Source organism: Crotalus tigris, unplaced genomic scaffold (genome assembly GCF_016545835.1).
Source record: "Crotalus tigris isolate CLP2741 ecotype Arizona unplaced genomic scaffold, ASM1654583v1 scf7180000019971.1508617, whole genome shotgun sequence".
Classification (NCBI taxonomy): domain Eukaryota; kingdom Metazoa; phylum Chordata; class Lepidosauria; order Squamata; family Viperidae; genus Crotalus; species Crotalus tigris.
Genome location: NW_024097800.1, coordinates 466,875 through 489,924, shown reverse-complemented (window position 1 = coordinate 489,924; position 23,050 = coordinate 466,875). Strand labels below are relative to the sequence as shown.

The following is a 23,050-nucleotide window of genomic DNA, read 5'->3' as shown; positions in this document are numbered from 1 at the left end:
AAAGTAAGCCTACAGCCTATTCTGCTAAGTTCCTTCCCCAAGCTCTGGAAATCATTCTGCACAGAGAGTACATCTTTTTGGGACAGATCATTAGTGCCAAGATGTACAATAGCCTCCACATCACAGTCCTTGCTGCCATTCTTGATTATTTTAGAAATACGCTTCTTGTCCCTACTGGCAGTAGCACCTGGAAGACACCTGACCTCTTTCAAAGCCTCTGTGTCCTTTCCTAAATTTACATCCCTTATAATTGAATCACCTACCAGAAGGTAGCTTCTCTTTTTGGGAGCCTTTCTATTCTTGCATGACTGATGTGCAATACCTGATTCACACTTCTCCCTGTCAAAATCTAGTTCTTCATCTCGGACCACAATCCCCTGCTTATTTGAGTTATCTTCACAAATACCTTTACCTGTCTCCTTAATGTCCCTATTAAGGTCAGCAAGGGCACTGTAACTGTTGTGCAGGGACACAGCGAAAGCTTTGTGTTTATGGTTCACAGCTCTCACCCTGCCAGATCCCACGGTTGTCCACACTGCCCTTCTCCTGCAGGATCTTTGTGGTGAAGGGGGCTGATAGCATAGAGGCTTACTAGAGTAGAGGGGCTGAACTGGACACCTAATTTCTGCCCGAAGAGCACGGATTACAGACCCTAGGTAAATGACCTGTCCTTATAGGCTAGTGATTTGTTTACAGATAGGACAGTTTCCAAGTTTGAAAATAATATTGGGATCATTTGAACATTGAGCAAGCCATTATATTCCTGACTAGTGATTAATGGGTAAAGATGCCTTTTCTCTTTCATTTTAAAATGTTATAGAAATAACTTGAAAATTAAAACAAAAGGCTGAGGGTATAACTGTTTTTGTATTCTATTGCACTGAAAAAAAAGTCAGGTTGCTATGTTTTTCTTTTTTTTCACTTCTTTCTACACTTCTCTTCTTTAACTTTCTCAATTTTTTGTTTCTATTTGTATTGTCTCTTATAATAAACTTTAATAAAATGATCTAAACTTTATGGTCCAGACAGTTACCATGTGTCAACACTGATATGCATACACCACACAAACAAATAATATCGAAAGTTTAGTACACAGCACCTGGATCTCTGAGCTCTGCATTAATAAGAATTGAAGAAATGAGATAAACTATTAATACACCTGAAGAAACAGAAAGCAGAGACGGATTATGGTCATTGTTAATAAATGCTTCTTTATTTGCTGGTCTATGACCAAATAAAAATTGATTAATGCTTCTTTATTAATTACAAAGACTCTAAAACATTTACTTTTAAGAGTTTTGTCCCAGATTTTTGTATACAATCTAATATCTGGGGGAAATGCTGAAATCAATTTTTATGGGCCAGGAGCATCTTATTGTGAACATAGCAAATAACATCTGATCAAAACTACTTAATTTCCCACTGTGGGAGCCAGTGTCTGAAAAAGAAATTGTGGAACTTATTTCAAAAATATAATCTGGTAAGGTTCCCTGTCAGGATAATATACCTATCAAGCTTCTGAAAAATAATCTAGATTAAAGAGGCCCCTTTACTAATAGCCTGATTTATTACAACAAATAAATCTGGTTTAATCTCCTTTGATTGGAATGGGGCTATACTGTAATAGTTCCTCTTTATAGGAAGGGAAAGATGAAAGTCCCTGTTAATTACAGCCCCATTACTTTGCTATCAATCTTGGAAAAACTCTATGCTACATATTTAAATGAAAAATTAGCCTCCTACCCTGAAGAACACAATGTTTGAACAAATGTTCAAGCAGTTCTCAAATCAACAATTACCTAGTATTTTATATTAGCCTACTTGGTTTCAAAATATTATATTTTCCTGAAGGCAAATTACTTAGTGCCTTCATAGGTTTTTAAGGTTGCCTCTGATTTTGAGAATAGAATCAAACTTCAGTTTAAATTAAAGGCAGCTTACATATTTAATACAGATATTATGTCAAGACAGTATAATGCAAGTGACATGCAACACAATGGATTACTTATAGGCAATATAGTAATAAATAAAATGTAAGACAAAGTTGTATTCTAGCTCGAACGCCAGAAATATAGATGCTATTCAATGTAAATGTAAATTTAGAGACTACAGGACTTCAGCTTGATGGTTATTGTTTATTATTAGTCTAAAGCCGTAGCGGCGAACCTATGGAACGCATGCCACAGGTGGCACACAGAGCCCTCTCTGTGGGCACGCGCACCGTCACACCAGTCCTAGGCCTTCAGCTGGGTTTTATAAAACCTTTTTGCTTTAGGCCTCCACTGCCGTATGGAAAAAAAAGGTTCAATCAATCAATTAATTTCAACTTCTCACAGGAAAAAAAAAGATCTTGCAATCTTTGGAATTGATTGATTGAACTTTTTAGTCCCAACCAGCCTGCCGTTACCACTGAAGCCATGCCCACCCAAAGGGCCACGCCCACCCAATTGGCCACACCCATCCAATGGGCCGTGCCCACCCGGCATCCGATGATACATAAGTGGGTTTTGGGTTGCAGTTTGGGCACTCGGTCTCTAAAAGGTTCGCCATCACTGGCCTAAAGGAAAATTTGTGTTTTATTATATAAAGTTGATGCTATTAGATTGGGCTTGAAACATCAAGACACTAGCCAGATATTGCAAGTTAATTAACTACATATAAATTAACTATGATAAAACTAAATATTGGTTTCTGAAAAATGTTCAAAAGTCAGATGAAATATGTTGCCATCAAATATTTATGGTAGAAGTGTCAAAAGTTTCCCATTTCCCAGCATTTTATCCTTGTAATGGAACTAATCTTGAAACTACAAACCATATTTTATTGCATTGTGAGTTTTACAAGAGTTTTAAGCACATTATTATCTATCCTAATTAAAATCAAGACAGGAAGAGTTATTTCTGATTATGTTAAAATTATTACAATAAAAATCCTAAAATTAAAATGCTGACAAAAAAAATTAACAATTGCTATCAAAACAAGGTCTTAATAAATTGAGCTTGAGATTTTATATGTTTTATGTGATAAATAATATATAACAATTTATTTTATGTGGTAAACTGTTTTATGTTAAAATTTTAAGTTATGTTTGTATTTTGTTAGTCAGGTCCTTTGGTTATAAATAAATATATAATTATATCTGTTAATGATTTGCACACTAGCTGTCTAGATGAAGTCAGACACACTAACACAAACTTGTAGTCTCTTATATATAAATGTAATAAGTACATCCAGAACAACAAAAACAAAACACAAGATTGTCAGGAACATAGGAATATCAGGATGCAAGCTAAGCAGTATACAGAACTCCCTTTTATACTTGAATAGAATAGAATAGAGCTGGAAGGGATCTTGGAGGTCTTCTAGTCCAGCCCCCTGTTCAAGCAGGAGAACCTATACCATCTCAGACAGGTGATTGTCCAGTCTCTTCTTGAAAATCTCCAGTGATGGAGCACCCACAATTTCTGGGAGTAAGCTTGTCCTCACTGTCAGGAAGTTTATCCTTAATTCCAGGTTACTTCTCTTTTTGATCAGTTTCTAACCATTGTTTCTCATCCTTCCCTCTGGTGCTCTGGTGAACAACCTGACCCCCTCTGCTTTGTGGCAGCCCCTCAGATACTGGAATACTGCTATCATGTCTCCTCTATTTCTTCTTTTCTTTAGACTAGCTAAACCCAAGTTCCGCAGCTGTTCTTTGTATGTTTTGGTCTCCAGGCCTTTGATCATCTTAGTTGCTCTTCTCTGAATTTTTACATCAACAACCAATCATAGTGTAGCTTGCATCATGCTTGAGTCAGCACTCTCAGTCTTACTACTCACCTACAACTGTGTGTTCTGACCTATTGTACATCTTATTGTTCCAGCTACTAAATTCAATATCTTAATAATATCTGTCAATTTTTTTGAATTCTGTTACAGTTCCATGTCCATAACATCCTGTGTACCCAAAAAGGCAGCTACTGTAAGAAGCTTCCAGAATGTGGATGCTATAGCTATGTTGAGTAAAACATCTATTCAGTTTCCTACAACATACAAGATTCTCACCTTTTTTCTTTTTAGTTAAAACAGCTGCAACTAAAGTGGCTATTTCTCATAATACATTGGTGTAAAAAAAGGCTAATCTAGCCAAGGACTAAATCATTATAAAAAACTATTATTTGATTATGCATCATCAGCCATATATCATATTCTCTTTCTCTTATTCTCCTTACAAAAGCGTTTAAGAGGCTTTTTTAAAAGAGACTATGTCTTTTTAGTGCTGCCGGATATGCACAAATTACCATTCAACCATATCATTGGTTGAATATTGATTGAGAGGCTCTGTTTAACGTTAGCTTTTGCATTACTTCAACATCCTTTGGGAACAGAAATGCCCCAATCTGACAGCAAATAAATCTGAATCAAAATTACATTTGTACCTTTCCATTATGCCAGAGGTCCCCAACCTTTGGGGCACCAGGAACCAGTTCCATGGAAAGAGGTTTTCCCGTGGACTAGAAGGTGTGTGGTTTTGTCTGCTGCCTGCATCCCGTGGATGGGGCTTTGCTTGTTTGTGCGGACCGGTTGTTGGCATGCCACGGCCTGGTACCGGTCCACAGACCGGGGGTTGGAGACCCCTGCATTATGCTACTTCAGACCTTATGGGAGACTATATAATTAAATTTTCCGCACCCTGCAAAATGCAATACAAACATGAATAAGAAAAAGATTTTCTAATTCGGATAATCTGGTTTGTATGCCAATTAAAAATCCTATGTTTTACTAATTCTGCAATTCCTTGAAAATGTCATATTTGTAATAGGAGTTCAAAGAAAAATGCTTTGTGTGAATGAATCAAGCACTGCTGAAACACTGCTGAAACTTCATTTCTCATACTTTTTTTCTTTGAACTGATTAAATATTCATGTTTCATTTCAGTCAGGCAAAAGCAATTAACTGGTGAGCAGATGTTTTGGGTTTTTTTTCTCAACATGGCACTGAGAAATGAATAACACTGAAGGTAGCTTGCTATTCAGAAATCCTTCTTGTGTTTCACTGCACTACTTTTGGTGACCCAGTTCCCATGTATTCTATGTTGTCTACTTTTTTCTTAGTTTTGCATCTCTTTGAGATACATCTCAAAGGGAAATAATGTCACTAATATGGCAGTGGTGTTATTTGAGATGTTATTCATAAGCTGTTGGAACTCATGGACTTCAAAGTGCAGACTTCTCTCAAAAATATAGTTTTTCTTTCTCTTACCCCTGTAAGAAATAGAATTTTAGAAATTCATGAAGTAGATAAGGTGTATTCTTACTTAATTTGTACTGCTGAACGAGATTTATGTTCATTCTTAACTTTCTGAAGGAATTTGAGGAATGAATTCTGCTAGGTTAAAACTATATTGCTGCCTTTTAATTATATTTCTTATGTCTTAGACATTTCATTAGAAAAAAAATGGCTTCTTTGTCTGTGTCCTTGCTTGTTGCTTTTTACTCAAACTGCTGGTCAGATGTTCTGTTTTTAAAAGAAAACATCAAGTACTCTTTTATCAAATACTTAATTATTCCTTTTTATAATTTTAATCTGGGGTCTGGCCTACATTTCCTGCTTGCCCTACCATGAGGCTAGGCCACCTGATATTTTGGAAGGAAGACAATGAGACAACAGACCTGTAGTCTGTTAGGAAAGTGACTTCCATCTGAGGTTTTTTTTTATTTTAACCTCTCTTCAAGTACTGCTTCCCCCTTTCTGCTGATGCAAGTTAGGTAGACAATCTAGTCCCATGGTGGCAAACCTATGGCACATGTGCCACAGGCAGTATGCAGAGCCATCTCTGGTGGCACGTGAGCCATTGCTGGGCTGAGCTGCTCCCTCCTCCTCTCCATGCATGCGCAGTCTGGGAATAGGCAAGAAGCTATAAAAGGAGCAACTTTCAGCGGAAGCAGCATTTGCTGCAGACAGCGAGAGATGAGCATGAGTCAGAGTGGACAGCAAGCGAGCGAGCACGAGCCGACAGCGGTAGGTTTCAGCGGGCGGCCATGCAGGGGAGGAGGAGGACGATGGGCAGTGGAGGCAGCAGAGCAGTAATGGTGTCTGGGAGAGGGTGGTTTCTGCTGCTGCTGCTGCCTTGTGTGCAGCAGCAGCAGCAGAACAGTAATGGTGGTCAGGGGCAGGTGGACTACCTTGCCTTGGCCTTGTGTGCAGCGACAGCGGCGGAAGCAGAGCAGTAATGGCAGTCGGGGGTGGATGGGTCCACCTTGCCTGAGCTTTATGTGTGGTGGCAGCTGTGGCGACAGAGCAGTAATGGCGGTCGGGGGTGGGTGGGGCCGCCTTGCCTCAGCCTCGTGTGCAGTGGCAGTGGTGGCAGTGGCAGCAACAGAGCAGTAGTGGTGGCCAGTGTGGGTGGAGCTGCCTTGCCTCAGCCTCCTGTACACTGCTGGGGCAAAGGGTGATCGCACATGCGAGCAGGACAGCCACGCACAGCAGAAGCACTGCCTAGGGCCATAGGGGAGGCCAGGCAGATTATGTGCGCTGGTGGTGGTGGCACTGTGGAGAGTGATTGCACGCACAAACGGGACAGCCATGCATGGAAGAAGTGCTGCCCGGGGCTGGAGGGGAGGCTGGACAGATTGTGGGCTCTGGCAGCGGCGTGGAGTGCGATCACACACGTGAGCGGGACAGCTGCACATGGCAGAAGTGCTGCCTGGGGCCAGAGGGGAAGCTGGGCAGATTGCAGGCACTGGTGGTGGTGCTGGTGCAGAGCCTGCTTGCACCTCCGGCCTCTGGTTCTGGGCAGTGTTTCTGCCATGTGTGGCTGTCCCACTCGCACATGCAATCGCCCTCTGTGCCGGCACCAGTGCCTCTGTGGAAGTCATGCAACAGGGGCATGTATCTGGGCAGCTCAGGTGAGAAGAAGGTAGGCTTGTAGGGCTCGACCCCAGTGCCCCCAAGTCCTCCCGTGATGGGGCCCTGTTGATCGCCGGCTCCGAGAGTGGCGGCAGCGGCAAACACAGCTTGATCCTCAACAAGCCCTGTTTTCTGCTTCCTACCCAATGCCACTGCCATGAGACCGCAGAACAAGCTGGGTGGATATAAGGAACCAGGTCAGGGAAGCAGGAGAAGAGCGCTCTATGAGGATTGGGTCTGAAGCACGTGGAGCTGCTGCCTCACTTTCTATGCCAGGGCTGGGCTCGACTGGGCATGGAGCCTCCTTGCCACTTCTTCACCTGCACACATCAGGAGCGCCCACCCCACCTACTGCTCGTCCCGGGGCACCTGCCGCCATCCCGCGTTCTTCAGCCTGTCACCAGCCAGCTGGGTGTGCCGAGCTTGGGCCTCAGCAGATGGAAGCCAGAGGGGAGCAACAGCAGTGGTTGCCTGGCTCCTCTGCCTGAGGACGCATGTGGGGAGAGGTGCACCCGGCTCGGTAAGCCATGGTCTGCCCACAGAAGGAGCAGAAGGATGGAGGAGGAGGGCTGGCCAGGGACAGGCACAGAGCTGCCCATGGGGGGAATCTGACCAGCCCCCACGTGGAAGGGAGGAGAAGCCGAGGAAGCCCAAAGGAAGATATCCCGGCATGCCTGGCTGCCTGGTGACAGACTGGAGAGTGTGGGACAGTGGCAGCTGCCCTGGGATGAGCAGTAGGTGGGGTGGGTGCTCTCAATGTCCACGGGAGAAGAAGCTGTGAGGAGGTTCCGCGCCCAGTCCTGGCATGGCATGGAATGGAAAGTGAGGCAGCAGCCCTATGTGCATCCCCGTGCACGAGCGCACCCCCGCCCTGCCAGGCAAGCAGAGCCACAGCATCTTCAGCAGAAGAGCACAGGTGGGCAGCGGAAGGCATGAGGAGCCCCGATCCCAGCACAGCCCCTCCTCACCTCCTTGGAAGAGCTGTGGGGCTCAGGAGCCTCCCCCATGCCCCCCACCTCCTGAGAAAGATGCCCTCCTGCCCACTGCTCCACCCACCATAGCAACATCTAGTTGGCCACGCCACCCTGGTCATGCCCATCCTGGCCACACCCACCCAACCTACCATTTTCACCATAGCCACGCCCACCTGATGGGCCACGCCCACCCAGCACCTGGTGATACATAAGTGGGTTTTGGGTTGCAGTTTGGGCACTCGGTCTCTAAAAGGTTCGCCACCACTGATCTAGTCCATCTGCTATGCTTTATTTCTCTGTTTCAACTTCTGCTGGACTGCTCTGAAAGATTGATCCTTTGTTGCTGTTATTTCTTTCTTTAGTTCATTAGTAGAACAATGAAATGCCCTTCCTCCCTCCCTCCCTCCTTCCTTTCTTCCATGAGGTGCATTTGTAGCTGTCTTTCTATTGTTCTTTTTACTGGGTACAATTGACATCAGAGCTGCTGTTTCCCTCTAGTGATAGAAAGGACTGTAAAATTGTTGTGATTGTGGTTTGGGTTTTTTTCCCCCCTTCCTTCATCAGTCCTCAAAAAGTATATCCACAGAAAGAAAAGCAATTGGTGCTTGCTTTCTTGTCATGGATGGGAGGAGAAAATAAGCAAGGGAATTATAACTTGGCAGGGGCAGTTCAAATTTAACTATATGTGCTACTGTTTCATCCAAAGGATGTCATAACATGTTGTTGAAGCAGTAAATAAAACATATCTGGTTTCATGGAGATCCTTTGTAGTTTCTACAGTAGTTCTGACATTTCATTCTATCTGAATTATTCCACTATGGAATTAAATGTTGACTAACATGATTTTATGCCTATGTATATGACTTGAAAGGACTTTTTTGAGAAAAGCACAACAGAAATAACACATGTATTTACTGAATCTGAATTTTTGTGTATTATGAGTTGTATTACTATAACAGCAATATAATATTATGCAAACATAATGTGCACTTTAGTTAACAAAAATTGTCCATCACTTCACTGTAAAGGAACTGGGGTTATACATTTGAGTAATTTCAAGTGATTTCATCACACAATCTTGTGCCTGACCTGATACTGAAGTTAACTGCAACCTTGTTGAAGGAATGAATGTAATACATTTAAATTTAATAAATAAATGGGAGAATGTCTACAGTCTTTTCAAAAATTCCCCTCATGACTTTATTAAAAAAAAACACTGAATGTTTTTTTAAACAGCTTTTTTCAGCAGCTTCAATTTATTGCTGTCATTCTACCACTAAATGTGATGCCAACTGAGGAATCAAATTATCCCTTCCTTTTCTCTTCAGAAAGATCAAGAGATATTTGAGTAGAGACAGAAGATACATCAAGAAATGGAGAAAGGACTGAAAATCCAAACTGTGTAAATAAAGTCTATTTGCATAATCTTAATTTAGTAATTTGTCTGGACTATACAACTCCCTTATGCTTTTGGATAAACTGTGTACTGTAGGTAGACCTTGCTTCATAACTGCCCTGGTTAATGACCATTCAAAGTTGCAAAGGCACTGAAAAAGTAATTTTACAACTGGTCCTCACACTTATGACTATCACAGTATTCGCATGGTCAGGTAATCAAGATTCAGGTGCTTCACAACCAACAGGTATTTTTAACCATTCTGTGGTCACATGATTGCTTCTCAACTGACTTCTGACAAGCAGCAGTAACACTGCCCATCATCATCACACGATGTCTCACTTAACAATTTAAGGTAATTCCCTTAATAACTGCAGTGGAAGTGGGAATGTAAATCTGTCAGTTTCACTTGATACTTGATGTCTTCCTTGACACTTTGCAACAGAGTTCCCTGTCTTTGTTTTGGTCATAGAAAGACTACCTGTAATTTTAAAATATTTTACTAATGGCAGCAACAAAAAACAGGATAAAAAAAATCAAGCATTATTAATATTTGTTATATTCCTGGAAGGAACCATCTGGAATCAAAACACATTCATAAAGGTATAAGTGAAGGCAGGAAAAGCAAATTTTATTTGATTTATATTAATTAAAATTACATTTAGATGTCACTATTACTGTCAGCCACATATTTTGGATTTTGGAGTCCTAGTGGACAATCACTTAAATATGAGCCAGCAGTGTGCTGCAGCTGACAAAAAAGCCAACACAGTGCTAGGCTGCATTAACAGAGGGATAGAATCAAGATCACGTGAAGTATTAATACCAATTTACAATGCCTTGGGCCACACTTGGAATACTGCATCCAATTTTGGTCACCACGATGTAAAAAAGATGTTGAGACTCTAGAAAGAATACAGAGAAGAGCAACAAAGATGGTTAGGGGGCTGGAGGCTAAAACATATAAGGAACGGTTGCTGGAATTGGGTATATCTAGTTCAGCAGTATCAAACTGCCGGCCCACGGGCCGGATGCATCATCCGGAAGCCACACCCACCTCATTGCCAGCAATGGCAAAACCGTCCTGATACATTGTGCGATGTCACATGACACCGCGAGTTTGACATGTCTGGTCTAGTTTAATTAAAAGTAGGATGAGGGGGGACATGATAGCAGTGTTCCAATATCTCAGGGGCTGCCACAAAGAAAAGGGAGTCAAGCTATTCTCCAAAGCACCTGAAGGTAGGACAAGAAGCAATGGGTGGAAACTAATCAAGGAGAGAAGCAACCTAGAACTAAGGAGAAACTTCCTGACAGTTAGAACATTTAACCAGTGGAACAACCTGCCTCCAAAAGCGGTAAATGTTCCAACACTGGAAGTTTTTAAGAAGAGACTGGACAGCCATTTGTCTGAAATGGTATAGGGTTTCCTGCCTGAGCAGGGGGTTGGACTAGATGACCCTCCAAGGTCCCTTCCAACGTTATAATTATTATTATTATTATTAATTATATTTAACAGAGCAATTCACCAGGATTTATCTTTTTGAGACATTTTCTCTCGCAAAGTTGCATTAGTCTGCCTTGAAGCAGTAAAATGGCACATGGACTTGCATCACTAAGTTTTATGAATGTGGGGCTCTGTGTCTCATTCCTTTTATGTCAAGCGTTTCTTTGCCTGCACAGTGACCCTATTATTAGCCAGCATAGCAAAGTGATGTGGCTACTCTAATCTGCTAATTAGAAGTATTGTATTGGTTTGCAGTTTTAAGGGGCAATTTATTTATCCTGCCTTACTTTATAAGTAACACAAGGGGGTAACATATCCAATATTACTTCCTCCTATTTTCTCCACAACTACCCTGTGAGATGGTTGGGGTGAGAGAAAGTGATTAGCCCATCATCTAGCCGGCTTCATTCCTAAATAGGAACTAGAACTCATAATCTCTTGGTTTCTCGCTTGGTGACTTAAGCACTAGACCAAGTTGACTCCCTTTATGCAACCTTAAGTATTTAACATTTAACATTTTTCTTCACCTGCTACATTAAAATTAAAAAGCAAAATACTGGAATGGTATTTATGATCCTAGCACTTCAGTTGTGCTTCTTGTAGTAAAGGAAGAACTGCAATTGAGTGCTAGGACACAGACCTTGTGGGGGGAAAAATAGGAATGATCTGTGGCTTCTTCAGAGAGGGAGGGAAACAATTCCTTTTAAAAACTATAGAAACAAGTGCAAGTATGAACTGATCATGAATGGGTTATTGGGCTACAATTTGCAGATACTATGTCTGAGAAAAAGTGTTTCTTGAGTTGCTGTGAAAAATTATGTATATCAGAAGTTGGCAATCTGGTGTCCATCTAATATTATAGACAGCTACTTGCAGTCACTTCTCATAAAATATGTTTGATATCGCCTGTCGTGGACCACATTGACTGGGGCTGATGAAAATCAAAGTTAAGAACTAAAAGAAATCCCACGTGTATCTTTGTGCTATTGTTCCAAAGGGAACTTGTGGCATGCATATTCCAATATCTAATCTTATTGCTGGAATTTTGTAGATCAATTTCTTTTGTAGTCTTTCCATAATAACACCAGAAGAAGTTTAGCCTGAAACGTGATAATTTTGACTTTTTATAAAGGGACCTTCTAAAACTATTTTCTTCTTTGACCTCCTCTAGAAAGTAAAACAAATCTGATATATTTATTTATTCCCAAAAGCTATCATTCCAGGTAAGTCAGTTTTACTTCCATGTTGGTGACATGGTATTGAATACAGCTGAAAGGGGACAATGGCATCTCTCCATCTCCTATTTTTGAGCAACCTAGAGACATTTGGTTGGCAACCGTGAGCAACAAAATGTGAACTAAGATAGGTCTTGGTGTGAGCAGGCAGACAATTCCTATGTTCCTTGGTGCACGTGTCCTCTATGCATGCTCTTATGGCCTATTGATTTTTTTTTTTTTACCTCAGGATACATTTAAAATATAGATTTTGATTTTAGCTAGTTTTGTTCATTGAATACTATTTTTTTTGCTGAATGTTAATGTTATTCATGCAGTTAAAAAGCATTAGCAACTTTGGTTGATTTGTTTGTTTTGTTTTCAGAAGCCAGCAGCACCCTCACAGTATATATAAGCATAAACATTAGCAAAGAACAGCACATTTCTTTGGCAGGCAAAGTAAAAAGAAAAAGTCAAATCTGTTGAGTGATGATGCTGGAATATAATTTCTTACAAATTAGCCAATGAATTATTATTTTAGTTTTTTTTTTTATCAGACAAAGCATATTCTGGGCATAAAAGCTGCTGCAGCTGAATACAACTGATTATTATATGCTCAGTGATATTGTATCATTGATCATTATGAATGTTCTATATCAAAGATGAACTGTCAGGTTACCTAGATAATTGTAATTAGTCTCATACACTTCTTATAAATTCTAAGGTAGCTATGGAAATGCTCCTGTGGCTCAGGAGAGGTGGAAACCATTGGATACATACTCCTTCGATGTTCCTTTGACAGAGCCATTTGGAAAAACCATATCCTTCCCATAATTGATAGATATCCTGGTTGTTCGGAAAGTATCTATCTCCAGTGGCTATTTAAGGATGAGCAGGCAGAGATCACGGCACAAGTGGCCAGATTCTGTGCAGCAGCATTGGGGATTCGCCAGAAACATAGTCATTTTAGATCTTTTTAATAATCTTTTAAAATTTATTTTATTACGTGCTTTATCCAGTTTTAGACTACACTCATTGTATTTTTAGTGTCAGGTCAGTATGATTAAGTTTTTTGAAGATAGCTTGTTTTTGATATACTGCCTGTAAAACTAGGCAGACCTTGGTCGCCCATTGATTGCATCATTGTGTTGCATTGCTATGTCCTCTTGTGATGGCTCTGTCTAGTTTTGTTTTATTTGGATGTTTGATTTATCCTTTGGCTGTAATAATAAAATTATATGGAAATGTGTAAAAATGTATATTTAGTTGATATTTTTATGACAGTGTTCAAAGAATATAAAAATAAACATAGAAAAAATAGATTAGCTGCTCCAAAATATTATATTACAAGCAAGTGCAAAGGAAGCGTGAGAACAAGTTCAATTTTTGTGGATATATGTTCTGCAAGTTTCAGTTTAGCCCATATAAGAAATCAAACTAATATCTGCACACAAGCTTCACTGTAGATGGCAATCTTACTATTCTTTTACTATTGCTCAGGCTACTAGTATTTTTATATGTGGTACTATTGCCCTCTAATGGTTAATGATTTGTTAAAGTTAAAAAAAAAATCATTCATTTAAATATATTATGCATTTTTTCACTTTATTGGCATTTTCCAGAGGATACCCCAGGTTTTTAGAAGACTTACATTTCCAAAATGGCCAAAATTGTTTCATTCATAATTGATTTTAAAAGACAAAGCATTATTTAATTTCTCCTTCAGAGAAATGTTATCTAGATAGATAAGTAATGTCTATGTTGGATCCTGTAGGCAGGGAAAGTGCAGAGAAATCATAAAATGGCATGGGCAAAGCATTGATAATCAGTTGTAAGAGAGGTGATTGGAACTTGCAATTTGGTTACTATGGAGAAAGGAAAATAGGCTAGCTTTCCTTTCAGTTTCCAACCTGAGGACGTCAGAGTAAAGGGATGTTTCTGGAGGAAGGCAAAGAACATATCTGATCAAACATGTGTACGAGATTCTATTAAGATTTACCTTGTGGCAATAAGAGTGGCAAATCAGCTGCAGGAAATATGATAGATGGCAGAGATATAGTCCTGAATAAAACAGTGTCAAGTGTGTTTAAGAGAGATCTGGTTAAAGAGATGACATCATCTATCCCTACTCCTTCTGCCATGTTATTTCAGTGTTTCTCAAAATTTGTATCTCTGTTATTGGTATTGCATCAGTTGAAAGTGTTACATTATTTGGACACAAAGATAGTATTCTATCTTTTCTCGTATGTAGTTTTCCTCTATATGGATAGAATGTGTGCAGACGAATGTTATTAACTGTATACTCAATCCTTGTCTCTCTAGTTTTCACCAATGTTTGATAAAATAAATTGTAGTAACTTTCTGGGGCTATCTAGAAGGGTTTGATTTAATTTTCCCTTTGGTCTACCTGGATAATTTCCTTAATTATCAGCTACAACTTGGTTCAAAGATGATTACTGCAGCAAGGAATGCTTTTGCATTTTTAAGTTTAGTATTCCAGCTGTATCCCTTTCTGGGTCCATGAGATTTGGTGACTGTAAGCCACATCTTGTTGTACCCATCTTACAACACGCTCTATATGTGATGCTTCACTTGAAAAATGTATGTTTGATGTAGAATCTGAATTCTCTATAATGTAATTAAGTTTATGGCTCCTGTACTTTAAAAAATATATGAAGCAATCTTCTTGCTAAATCCAGATTTGATTAATCCCTGGATGGGGAAGTAATGTATACTATAATTAAGCATACAGGGCTGTTAAAGGAAGATGTGTTCTTCCAGAGAGTAATCAGCATATATAAATCAGCATATTTAATTCTGATCATGTCATCTTTGCATCACGGTGTTTTCAGTAGCTCCACATTATGGTATTCCCCTCATTAGTACCATTGTCATTAAAATCGTGCTAATCTCTATTTAAAAAGGCAAAATTTCCTAAACATCTTTTCCTGTGAGAGAAAACACCCAATCTTTCTGGCAACGTTAAGCAGGGCGTTTGTGCACCCTTTCGAAAGTGATTAAGAAAGAGCCCAGTACTCTCTGCTATTCAACAAATTAGCTCAACTTTGTTCAGACTTTGACAAAAGCCTGGAAAATAAATGGCTTTATTGAAAAATAGAGATGTGCTTGTTCTCACATGGGATTGAAAGCACTTATGAAGCCTATACTTACTCCCAAACAGTAAAACTTTCAGTCTAGGTTAACAGTAAAATTATTGATTCAGAAATAGATGGCTTGTTTACATATTTTAATGTAAATGATTTGGCACATATACTTCCTGAATTTTAGAATGTTTTTGTCAGCTTAGATCTCCAGTTGGATTTCATGATAACCAAATCATTTGAATTTGAATATTTTGTCCTCTTTTTATGGCAAACCATAGAAGAGCAATATAATATTTCTTTATTCCCTCTTTCTTCTCTTTAAAATTAACCTCCATTTTATCTACTTCCATTTCTTCTGGGCTCTGAAATGAAAACATATGAAAGTTTAAAAATGCAATAATATAAAATCTGAAAGTTATAGAGTCAAGGTGTTCTACAACAAACCATAGATCATGACATTAATAATATAATCTGGATTCCTAGCTGTTAGTATATCTTATATTAAAAAATGGGGCTTCACGAACATGAAGAAAGCAATTATTTGAAGCTGCCATATCTTAATGGACTTACTTCATCTATTACTTGCATTATCCACATTTACTTGTAAAGTACAGTAACTCTTCCTTAGTCAAGTTTTAATTATTGATTTATATAAAGAAGGACTACAGACAAGGCTGATCTGTAGCTAGACTTTAGATAGCATTGTATTTCATGAATTTACTCCTTTTCCATTAGCAATAGGAAAAAAAAATATTTTGATCTCTTAAAAATTTTTCTCCATATTCTTGATTGCTTCATTTTTAACACTTGCAGTATATTACTATCACCTTATAAATACCTGAATGCATTTTTTCAGGTTTAGTATATATTTTAGAATGCGGGCTTCTTTTTCTCCAGGCTGGTATATTATACGCCGAAGCACACCTCTCTTTAAAGAAAAAGAAAGAAAAGAAATAGTTTTAATTTTTCTCTTTTATAACTTTGACTCTGTCATTCTCCTTAAGCAAATGTAGCAGAATTGTTACTATAATATTTTCTGATATTACATAATAAAAAATCCTATTGAAAACTAGCTTAAATTCTATAAGAAAATGTATTCTCTATTTAACCTGAATTTGTGAACAAGATTTTTGAAGAAATCTTCTTGTGTATTTAATTCATTTATTTTAGTGCATTTTTGGTTAGATATATATTTTGTCTATTCTTCAGGAACCAAAATGCATTAAAATAAACGAATTAAGTAGACGGGGATCTCCTTTCCTTTTATCTCTACAATGTGTGATATGGATTGAGTTGAGAGAGAGTGACTGGTCCAAACTCCAAACCTACATTAATTGGTTTCTGTCTCAGGGTTACAAATCTGAGCTGGAAACATCAGGATGATATCTAGATGACAGCAAAGACATGGTGAACATTTTAAGCTTTTAACTTCTAGTAGTAATTTGGATTTTGTAGCACAAATCATTTTTTAAAATACTTTTTTTATGTTACAAAGCTATAAATGAAATATTTTTAAAATAGAAAATATGTGAATACAATTTAAACAATTCAAACGAGAATGTACATTTACAAGGAAATGAAAGTATTCCAGATTTCTTTATATTATTCAAAGCTATTTTTATGAAATATTTACATTGGTGATGATATAAGATGGCTGGTTTAGCTTCTGTAAAAAACTATTGAAATCTACTGAAAATGAAAGGCTGCTATGGCATCCAGATTAAACACAGAACATAAAAGCTTTACTGAACATGTTGATAACTAGCTGTTTTATGCAATTTATATTCTTTTTGTAGTCTTACAAAAATCATGAAAGTTTCATTAATAATTAAGAGTAACATACTTTTTGCCCATTTTATTTTTTTAAAAAAAATTCTTCCATTTTTAAATAAGGGTGTTTTAAATCAGCAATTGTTCATGAGAGTTCAAATCAAATCAAAATTTCTTTCCCAGCAGTGACCCAAACCAACTACAGTATTCAAAATATCATGGAAGCTTTATTCTAATTGGAACCAAGCACTTGCCAGGATTTCAAGGATGCCAAGTAATAATTCTCTAGTACAGCCTTCAGTATTAGCTTTTTTTGAAAAATATATAGGAAGGCACATTTTAAAATATGGTGTATAAATAAAATTCATTAAGTGTGAAAAAATGTAAAGCATGTTGTGCTACTGCACTAAGATTGAACAAAAAAGCACAACAAATAAACCAAATGCAGCATAAAATATTAGAAAAATAAATCTGTAGCATTGATAATGTTTATTAAGAAATTACTACATTTCAGTATACAAAATAACAAATATTAAATTTAATATAAAGGTTATTACAACATTAAAACAGAATTGTGATATAAAGTATGAATGCAACAAAAACTATTTGAAAATCTTCTTCAAACAATAAAATATCTTCCTCTGAAAAGTTTGGTTTTAATTTTATTAATAATATTTGGAGCAACCAATTTAACAAAGTGAAATAACAATTTCTAGAAATATCAAAATATCTTAAATAACATGGAATATATTTTTCTAGTTTGTACAAGATAAAACTACCAGCTTTAGGAAGACACTTCTCAGAAGGGATGATATTGCTGAGAATTACAGAATATAAACCTCTAAAAGCTCATAATAAGATTCAATTTTGGTGTTATGGACTGCTACAGAGAAAATGTAAATATTTTTTTTCCTGGAAGTGACAAAAGTAGAGTATGTTATAATGAGTCTGAAGTGTCCCAGTCCTCTATTACTAATCCTTTATGCTATCTACATATTTTTTTCCTTTTAAATGTTATTTGCCATTTTTGATCTTTTTTAAAAAAAGATAAAAAAATAAAACTAGTAAATGAAATAACAAAATGAACAGGGAGATTAGAAGCATGACAGAATTAAGATTAAAATTACATTGTGAAAATAAATATATAATAAATATATAATAAATAAATAATAATATAAATAAATAAATAATAACAAGGCAAGAGGTGATAAATCTGAACTAAAACTTCCCCTGTATTCTTTTATTTCTAGAAAAAAGATGATTAACATCAATGAAAAGTAATTCTCAACATCTCTACATGAATTAAAGAAGAGGAAAGAATTTTGCAGCTGAGTTTATTTAAGTTATGTCTGATTTATTTAATCCTGGCTTGTGGACTAAGCCACAGGCCATAGTTTGCAAACCATAACTGTTGCATTTACATGATACACTAAGGCAGGGGTGTCAAACTGCCGGCTCACAGGCCAGTTGCATCATATGGAGGCCACACCCACCCCAGCTCTAGCAATGTAAAAAAAGTTGCGATATGTCGCGACACGTCACATGATGTGGTGAGTTTGACACCCGTGCACTAAGGATTGGGGCAAATATTTCATATACTAACATTTAGACACAAATCATAATAACTAGAGCAAGAAACAGAATTAATGACATATTAATGTAAAGTGAGATTTCAAAATAATCACAAACAATATTAAAAAATAGTAATGACTGCTACAGTTTGCCTTCTTAGTAAATATACTTCAGTGAATAGCACTTACAGTTAGGCATTTTTAATAGAAAATTAACATAACAGCAGAATTTTTAAATGACCAGTTTCTTGTAACCTCATTCCTCATTGCAAAAACTTAATTGCAGAGACATTGTATAAAACTGGAATCATATTCATTTAAGTAACAATTTACTTAAATTATTTTAGATAAATCTTTCTCAAAATTAGTTCCAAAAACAATTTATGCAGTTAATAAAATTTAAATGTCATTGTTTCAAATTCATGTACAAAACAACAGACAGAAGATAAGACTGTTACTAATGAAACAATACTATTATTTAATTAGCATACCATCTCATTAGAAAAAAAACTGACAGTCATTTCAGAAAGAGATCTTATGAAGCTAAATGCTCACCTGTAGATAAATTCATTTTGGATTCTTTGGCTACACCAATTTTAGCATAAGTGAGATTTTGTGACCTTCCAGCCATTGGAGCACTCAAGGAAATACTTCTCCCGTTGGCTCTCTGAGAAGGAACATAAGAGGCATTCTCAGCATTCTTGATTTGATCATTTTGTTGGCAATTCCCTTTACTTTTAGAGTTTGAAGTATGCATTGCTGCAAGAGATAATAAAACAATCAATATTGCCCCCCAACATGTAAGAAGCTACTCGGGGCTCAACATATACTGCAAGGATGGGAAATGCATTCCAATTTAGTCCTCCATGAACCTACAACAGATCAGCACTTTGTGGAGGACTATAAATTGTCCATCGCTCATACGAAAAAATAAATTAAACACTGGGTCTTAATAGAGAGCTCCATCTTATATCTTATGATGGAAAATAGTAAAATAGGGCAGACCGTGCTATTTGAAATGATTCAAACAGTTCCTCTGAAATACCTTTTGCTGTCAAAGGGGTAGGCAGATTTTTGGAGTCCTCAGATAACCATTTCTTTTTCTTTACTCCCTTAAAATGATGCTTCTTGATGCTTTCTGTATGGCTGGTAGCTAAAAAAAAAAGTCAGGATTGTGTTGTTCCACAGTGATGATTAGAAAGGAAGCCAATAGATCTACCCACTCCACTAAGCCATTGTTTTACATGATTTGGTGAATAAACCACTCTAGTAGGCTTATGCAACGTATTAAGCTTCAAAGAAATCATGGTTTGGCTTATGTGGCTTGGCACATAAGGATTATTTGCGGCCTCTGTTCCCATGTTAGCTCATGATCCAAGAATTCTATTCATAATTTTAACAATCTTTAAACACTCTTCCAAGAAATATAATGCTCTGATATTTATAGCATCAATATTAAATGCATATTTTTTATTTATAGGTATTGTCTTAGTGGTTGTTTTGACTATTGCTATTCAGTTCCAGTTGCCAAACTGGCAAATAAAATGACCTACAAATACAAAAATTCCTAGCAGAGTCTGAATGTTCTTAAACTGACAAAAACAGTTCACCCTGGAGCAAGGTCAAATCATTGCTAATAGCTGCAAGTATAAAAAAAGATATATATCTGCCCATTAATTGTTCTACTTAATGGCTAATAAGTATACATGTTTCCTTCCAAAAAAGGCAAAGGCATCCAGAAGTCAGTATAACTAAGCACTTGCTCAAATCAGTATTGAACAGAGGACTTACTGTCAATCTTTAGAGCTCTCCAATTTTATTGCTATTATAATAGTAGTTCAATTGTTACTTTTCTTTAGCATTTTTATATATTTCACCCAAGTATATGAGCAGTGGCTGGAGCAAACAAAAGCAGAAGCAGTTTCCATTTCCCTTAATATTAGCACACAAGTGACCAGGGATTATAGTGAGCTAATGATGATGCAAGTTGGATAAAACAAAATTTATATTTGTGTCTTAGCTAAGTTAGCCTTATTTGGGGCTTATTCTACAATATTCCTAAAATGGGGCACAATTGGAAGATCTGAAAGGCCTGATTGGAGATAGATCAACCCGGAGTTCTATCTATAGAGTTGATTTGATAGCACATACAGCAATTAGTTAAACCTAATTATACTAGTACAGTACTATGATAAACTACCACGAACTGTAAGAGAAGCTTGCCAAAAATCCCCTCCAATATTAAAGCAGAAGTGTTTTTAAGAACAACATAGTAATGATTGCCATTCTGAAAGAGCATTCCTTCTGTGGAAGTGTCATATCCTCATCCAGTGATACAATGCCACCAGCATGAGAATATATCAAGATGGTTCCCCAATTATGGCATCACAAAAGCAATACATGGCTCAAATCACCTTTTTGAGTGGGATCTAATCTTTTTTTCAATACTTCTAAACTTAGCAATTTCTATGGGATATATTTTAGTAAAAGCCCTTGCCAGAATGTTTTAAGAAAGCACACACATTTACTTTCCCATTGAGAAAAAGAAACATGAGACATAAGTTCTGAATACCTTTAACGTTTAAACACTTTAGCATGGTAAATTGTTTCTCTCCATTGAACATTTTGTTTTGTATCCCTTCAACAAATATATTTCTTTGTGACAAGTAACAATCACCTCCTACAGAGAAACAGGTATATCACAGAATTATCAGGGAAAATGTAACAATAACAAGAAACATACAAAAGAAATAAATAAACAAAAAGTATTCAAGATGTCTGCATTTTCCCCTTTAAATGGAAAAGCAACGAATGGCAAAATATGCACATGAAACAAAGTTGTTTAAACTAGCAAAATTAAATATAGTTCAATAGTATGACCATGAATGGATTTTATGCAAAGCCCAAATGGAAATAATTCTTCCTTGTGCTGGAATCATTGTGCTGATATTGCAAACCTGTAAGGAGATGTTTTATTGTTTCCTTTCAAAGGCCTTCTGCTTATTTTAAACAAACTATAAACACGTGCCTCATCTAACATGAAAGGAAGAGGTTGGAACATTTTGGAATCAATAGCCATAGTCAGTTGATATTGCACCTAAAATTCTCAGCATAGAGCCATAAGTTAAGCGTCATTTGCCACCATCACTCAAATGATGCTATTTCTTTGCTGCAATTGTAAATTCAGAAGAATTGCCTACAAGGAGGAAACAACCCACCTCACAAGGTTTTTCTTTTGGGTAAAATAAGAGGTGAGAACATTATGTACACTGCTTTGAGTTATACAGAAATAAAGGGAGGATGTAAATCTAATCATCATATAAGAACAATAGAATAACATAAAGTTGTCCTAATAAAGCAGGAACTTGGCTTATAGGGAAGCCAATGTACATATAGCTGTATACTTTATGTAGCCTTCTCTTTACAAACAACCACAGTGAAGGTTTACAAAGGGCTGACATCCAAAAGCAAGAACAAGAAGTGACATGAAGCTTATCAGGAATGCTCACATATTAGACATTTGGGGCATTGCATCTGAAAGGGGCTAAAGTTTATTTTATAACTTTATTGTTTGACTGGGAAATAACACCGCAGTACTGTAGTTACTGACTCCATACAAAGCACATGAGGACTTAGATGCTTGAAAATAATTGAATGGACATTCTTCATCTCCATATTCTTTTTTTCTTACAGATGATTACACCAATATCCTTTCTCGGGGCTCTTATTTCTCAAAGATCTATTCAGCAGCTTCTCCCAACCTGCCACCCAATATTATCTTGCTTGTTCTGATGGAGAATCCTTTTCTGTTGTTCTGAAACCTGCCACATCTCTATTCAGGAGCAACAGTGCAGGTGATTTTATAATATGTTGATTCAAATCCCAAGTCCCTCTCCCTCTCCCTCTTTGTCTCTATTGTTGGTGGTTTCAACAGAGAAAAGGTACAAAAATTGCAGCCTGAGAAGGTAAATGTAGCTTGCAAACAATCCCAAAACTTCTTTAAATAAAATTAAATAAAGACAGATGGCATTGCTTCATTAAATTGGAAAATGAAAAAAGACTGAGCACAGTTTCTGCAAACTAGGTAGTTTGTGTGTGTGTATGTGTGTGGGTGTGTATCTGAATGCAGGTTTCTGCACACTTATCATTGTGAGTTATAAGAATTTAAATGTAGAAATTGTATTTTAAATAATTACCTCCATTTTCAAAGGCACTAAGTTCAGATTTAGAGCAACTGTCTACTGAGGCTGTTATTTTTGTTTGCCTTTCTATAATGTTAAACTTTGATGGAACTGCAACACCATCACCTAGAATGGTGAAAGAGAAAATTTGCATATAATAGGAATAGTTTTCTGTAGGGACAGCTATTATCATAGCATTAGCTACTGTTCTATAAGCTTTAGACCCCATCTACTGGCAATATGGGGATCATAAATATGAATTACTGAGTTCTACTTATCATTTTTTTTCTATACTCAGATGAATTTTCTTAGGAACAATTAGTAAAATATGACTAATGAATAATATTTTACCTAATTTCATGACTGAAATATCTGAAAAAAATGAACATAATCATAATGTAAAGTGTTTTTAATACTTTAAAAAGCCATCGTAGCACTTTTGTAC

General features: G+C 37.2%; 1 protein-coding gene across 8 annotated transcripts in view; it reads right to left on the bottom strand.

Moving 5' to 3' along the window:
* Window positions 1–13,595: 13,595 nt before the first annotated feature.
* Window positions 13,596–23,050, bottom strand: part of CUNH12orf50 (chromosome unknown C12orf50 homolog) — a 36,789-nt gene continuing 27,334 nt past the window's right edge. For 5 of the 8 annotated variants that reach the window (XM_039365195.1, XM_039365198.1, XM_039365196.1 and 2 more), the window contains 6 exons: window positions 22,621–22,731; window positions 20,997–21,104; window positions 19,470–19,577; window positions 18,980–19,183; window positions 15,911–16,011; window positions 15,212–15,445 (listed from right to left, as the gene is read on the bottom strand). In XM_039365195.1, the coding sequence (XP_039221129.1) occupies window positions 15,302–15,445; window positions 15,911–16,011; window positions 18,980–19,183; window positions 19,470–19,577; window positions 20,997–21,104; window positions 22,621–22,731 (776 nt within the window). In that variant the 3' untranslated portion in view covers window positions 15,212–15,301. Of the gene's footprint in view, window positions 15,446–15,910; window positions 16,012–18,979; window positions 19,184–19,469; window positions 19,578–20,996; window positions 21,105–22,620; window positions 22,732–23,050 lie in introns of those variants that run through there. The other 3 variants (XM_039365200.1, XM_039365201.1, XM_039365203.1) reach the window with 2 other exon arrangements.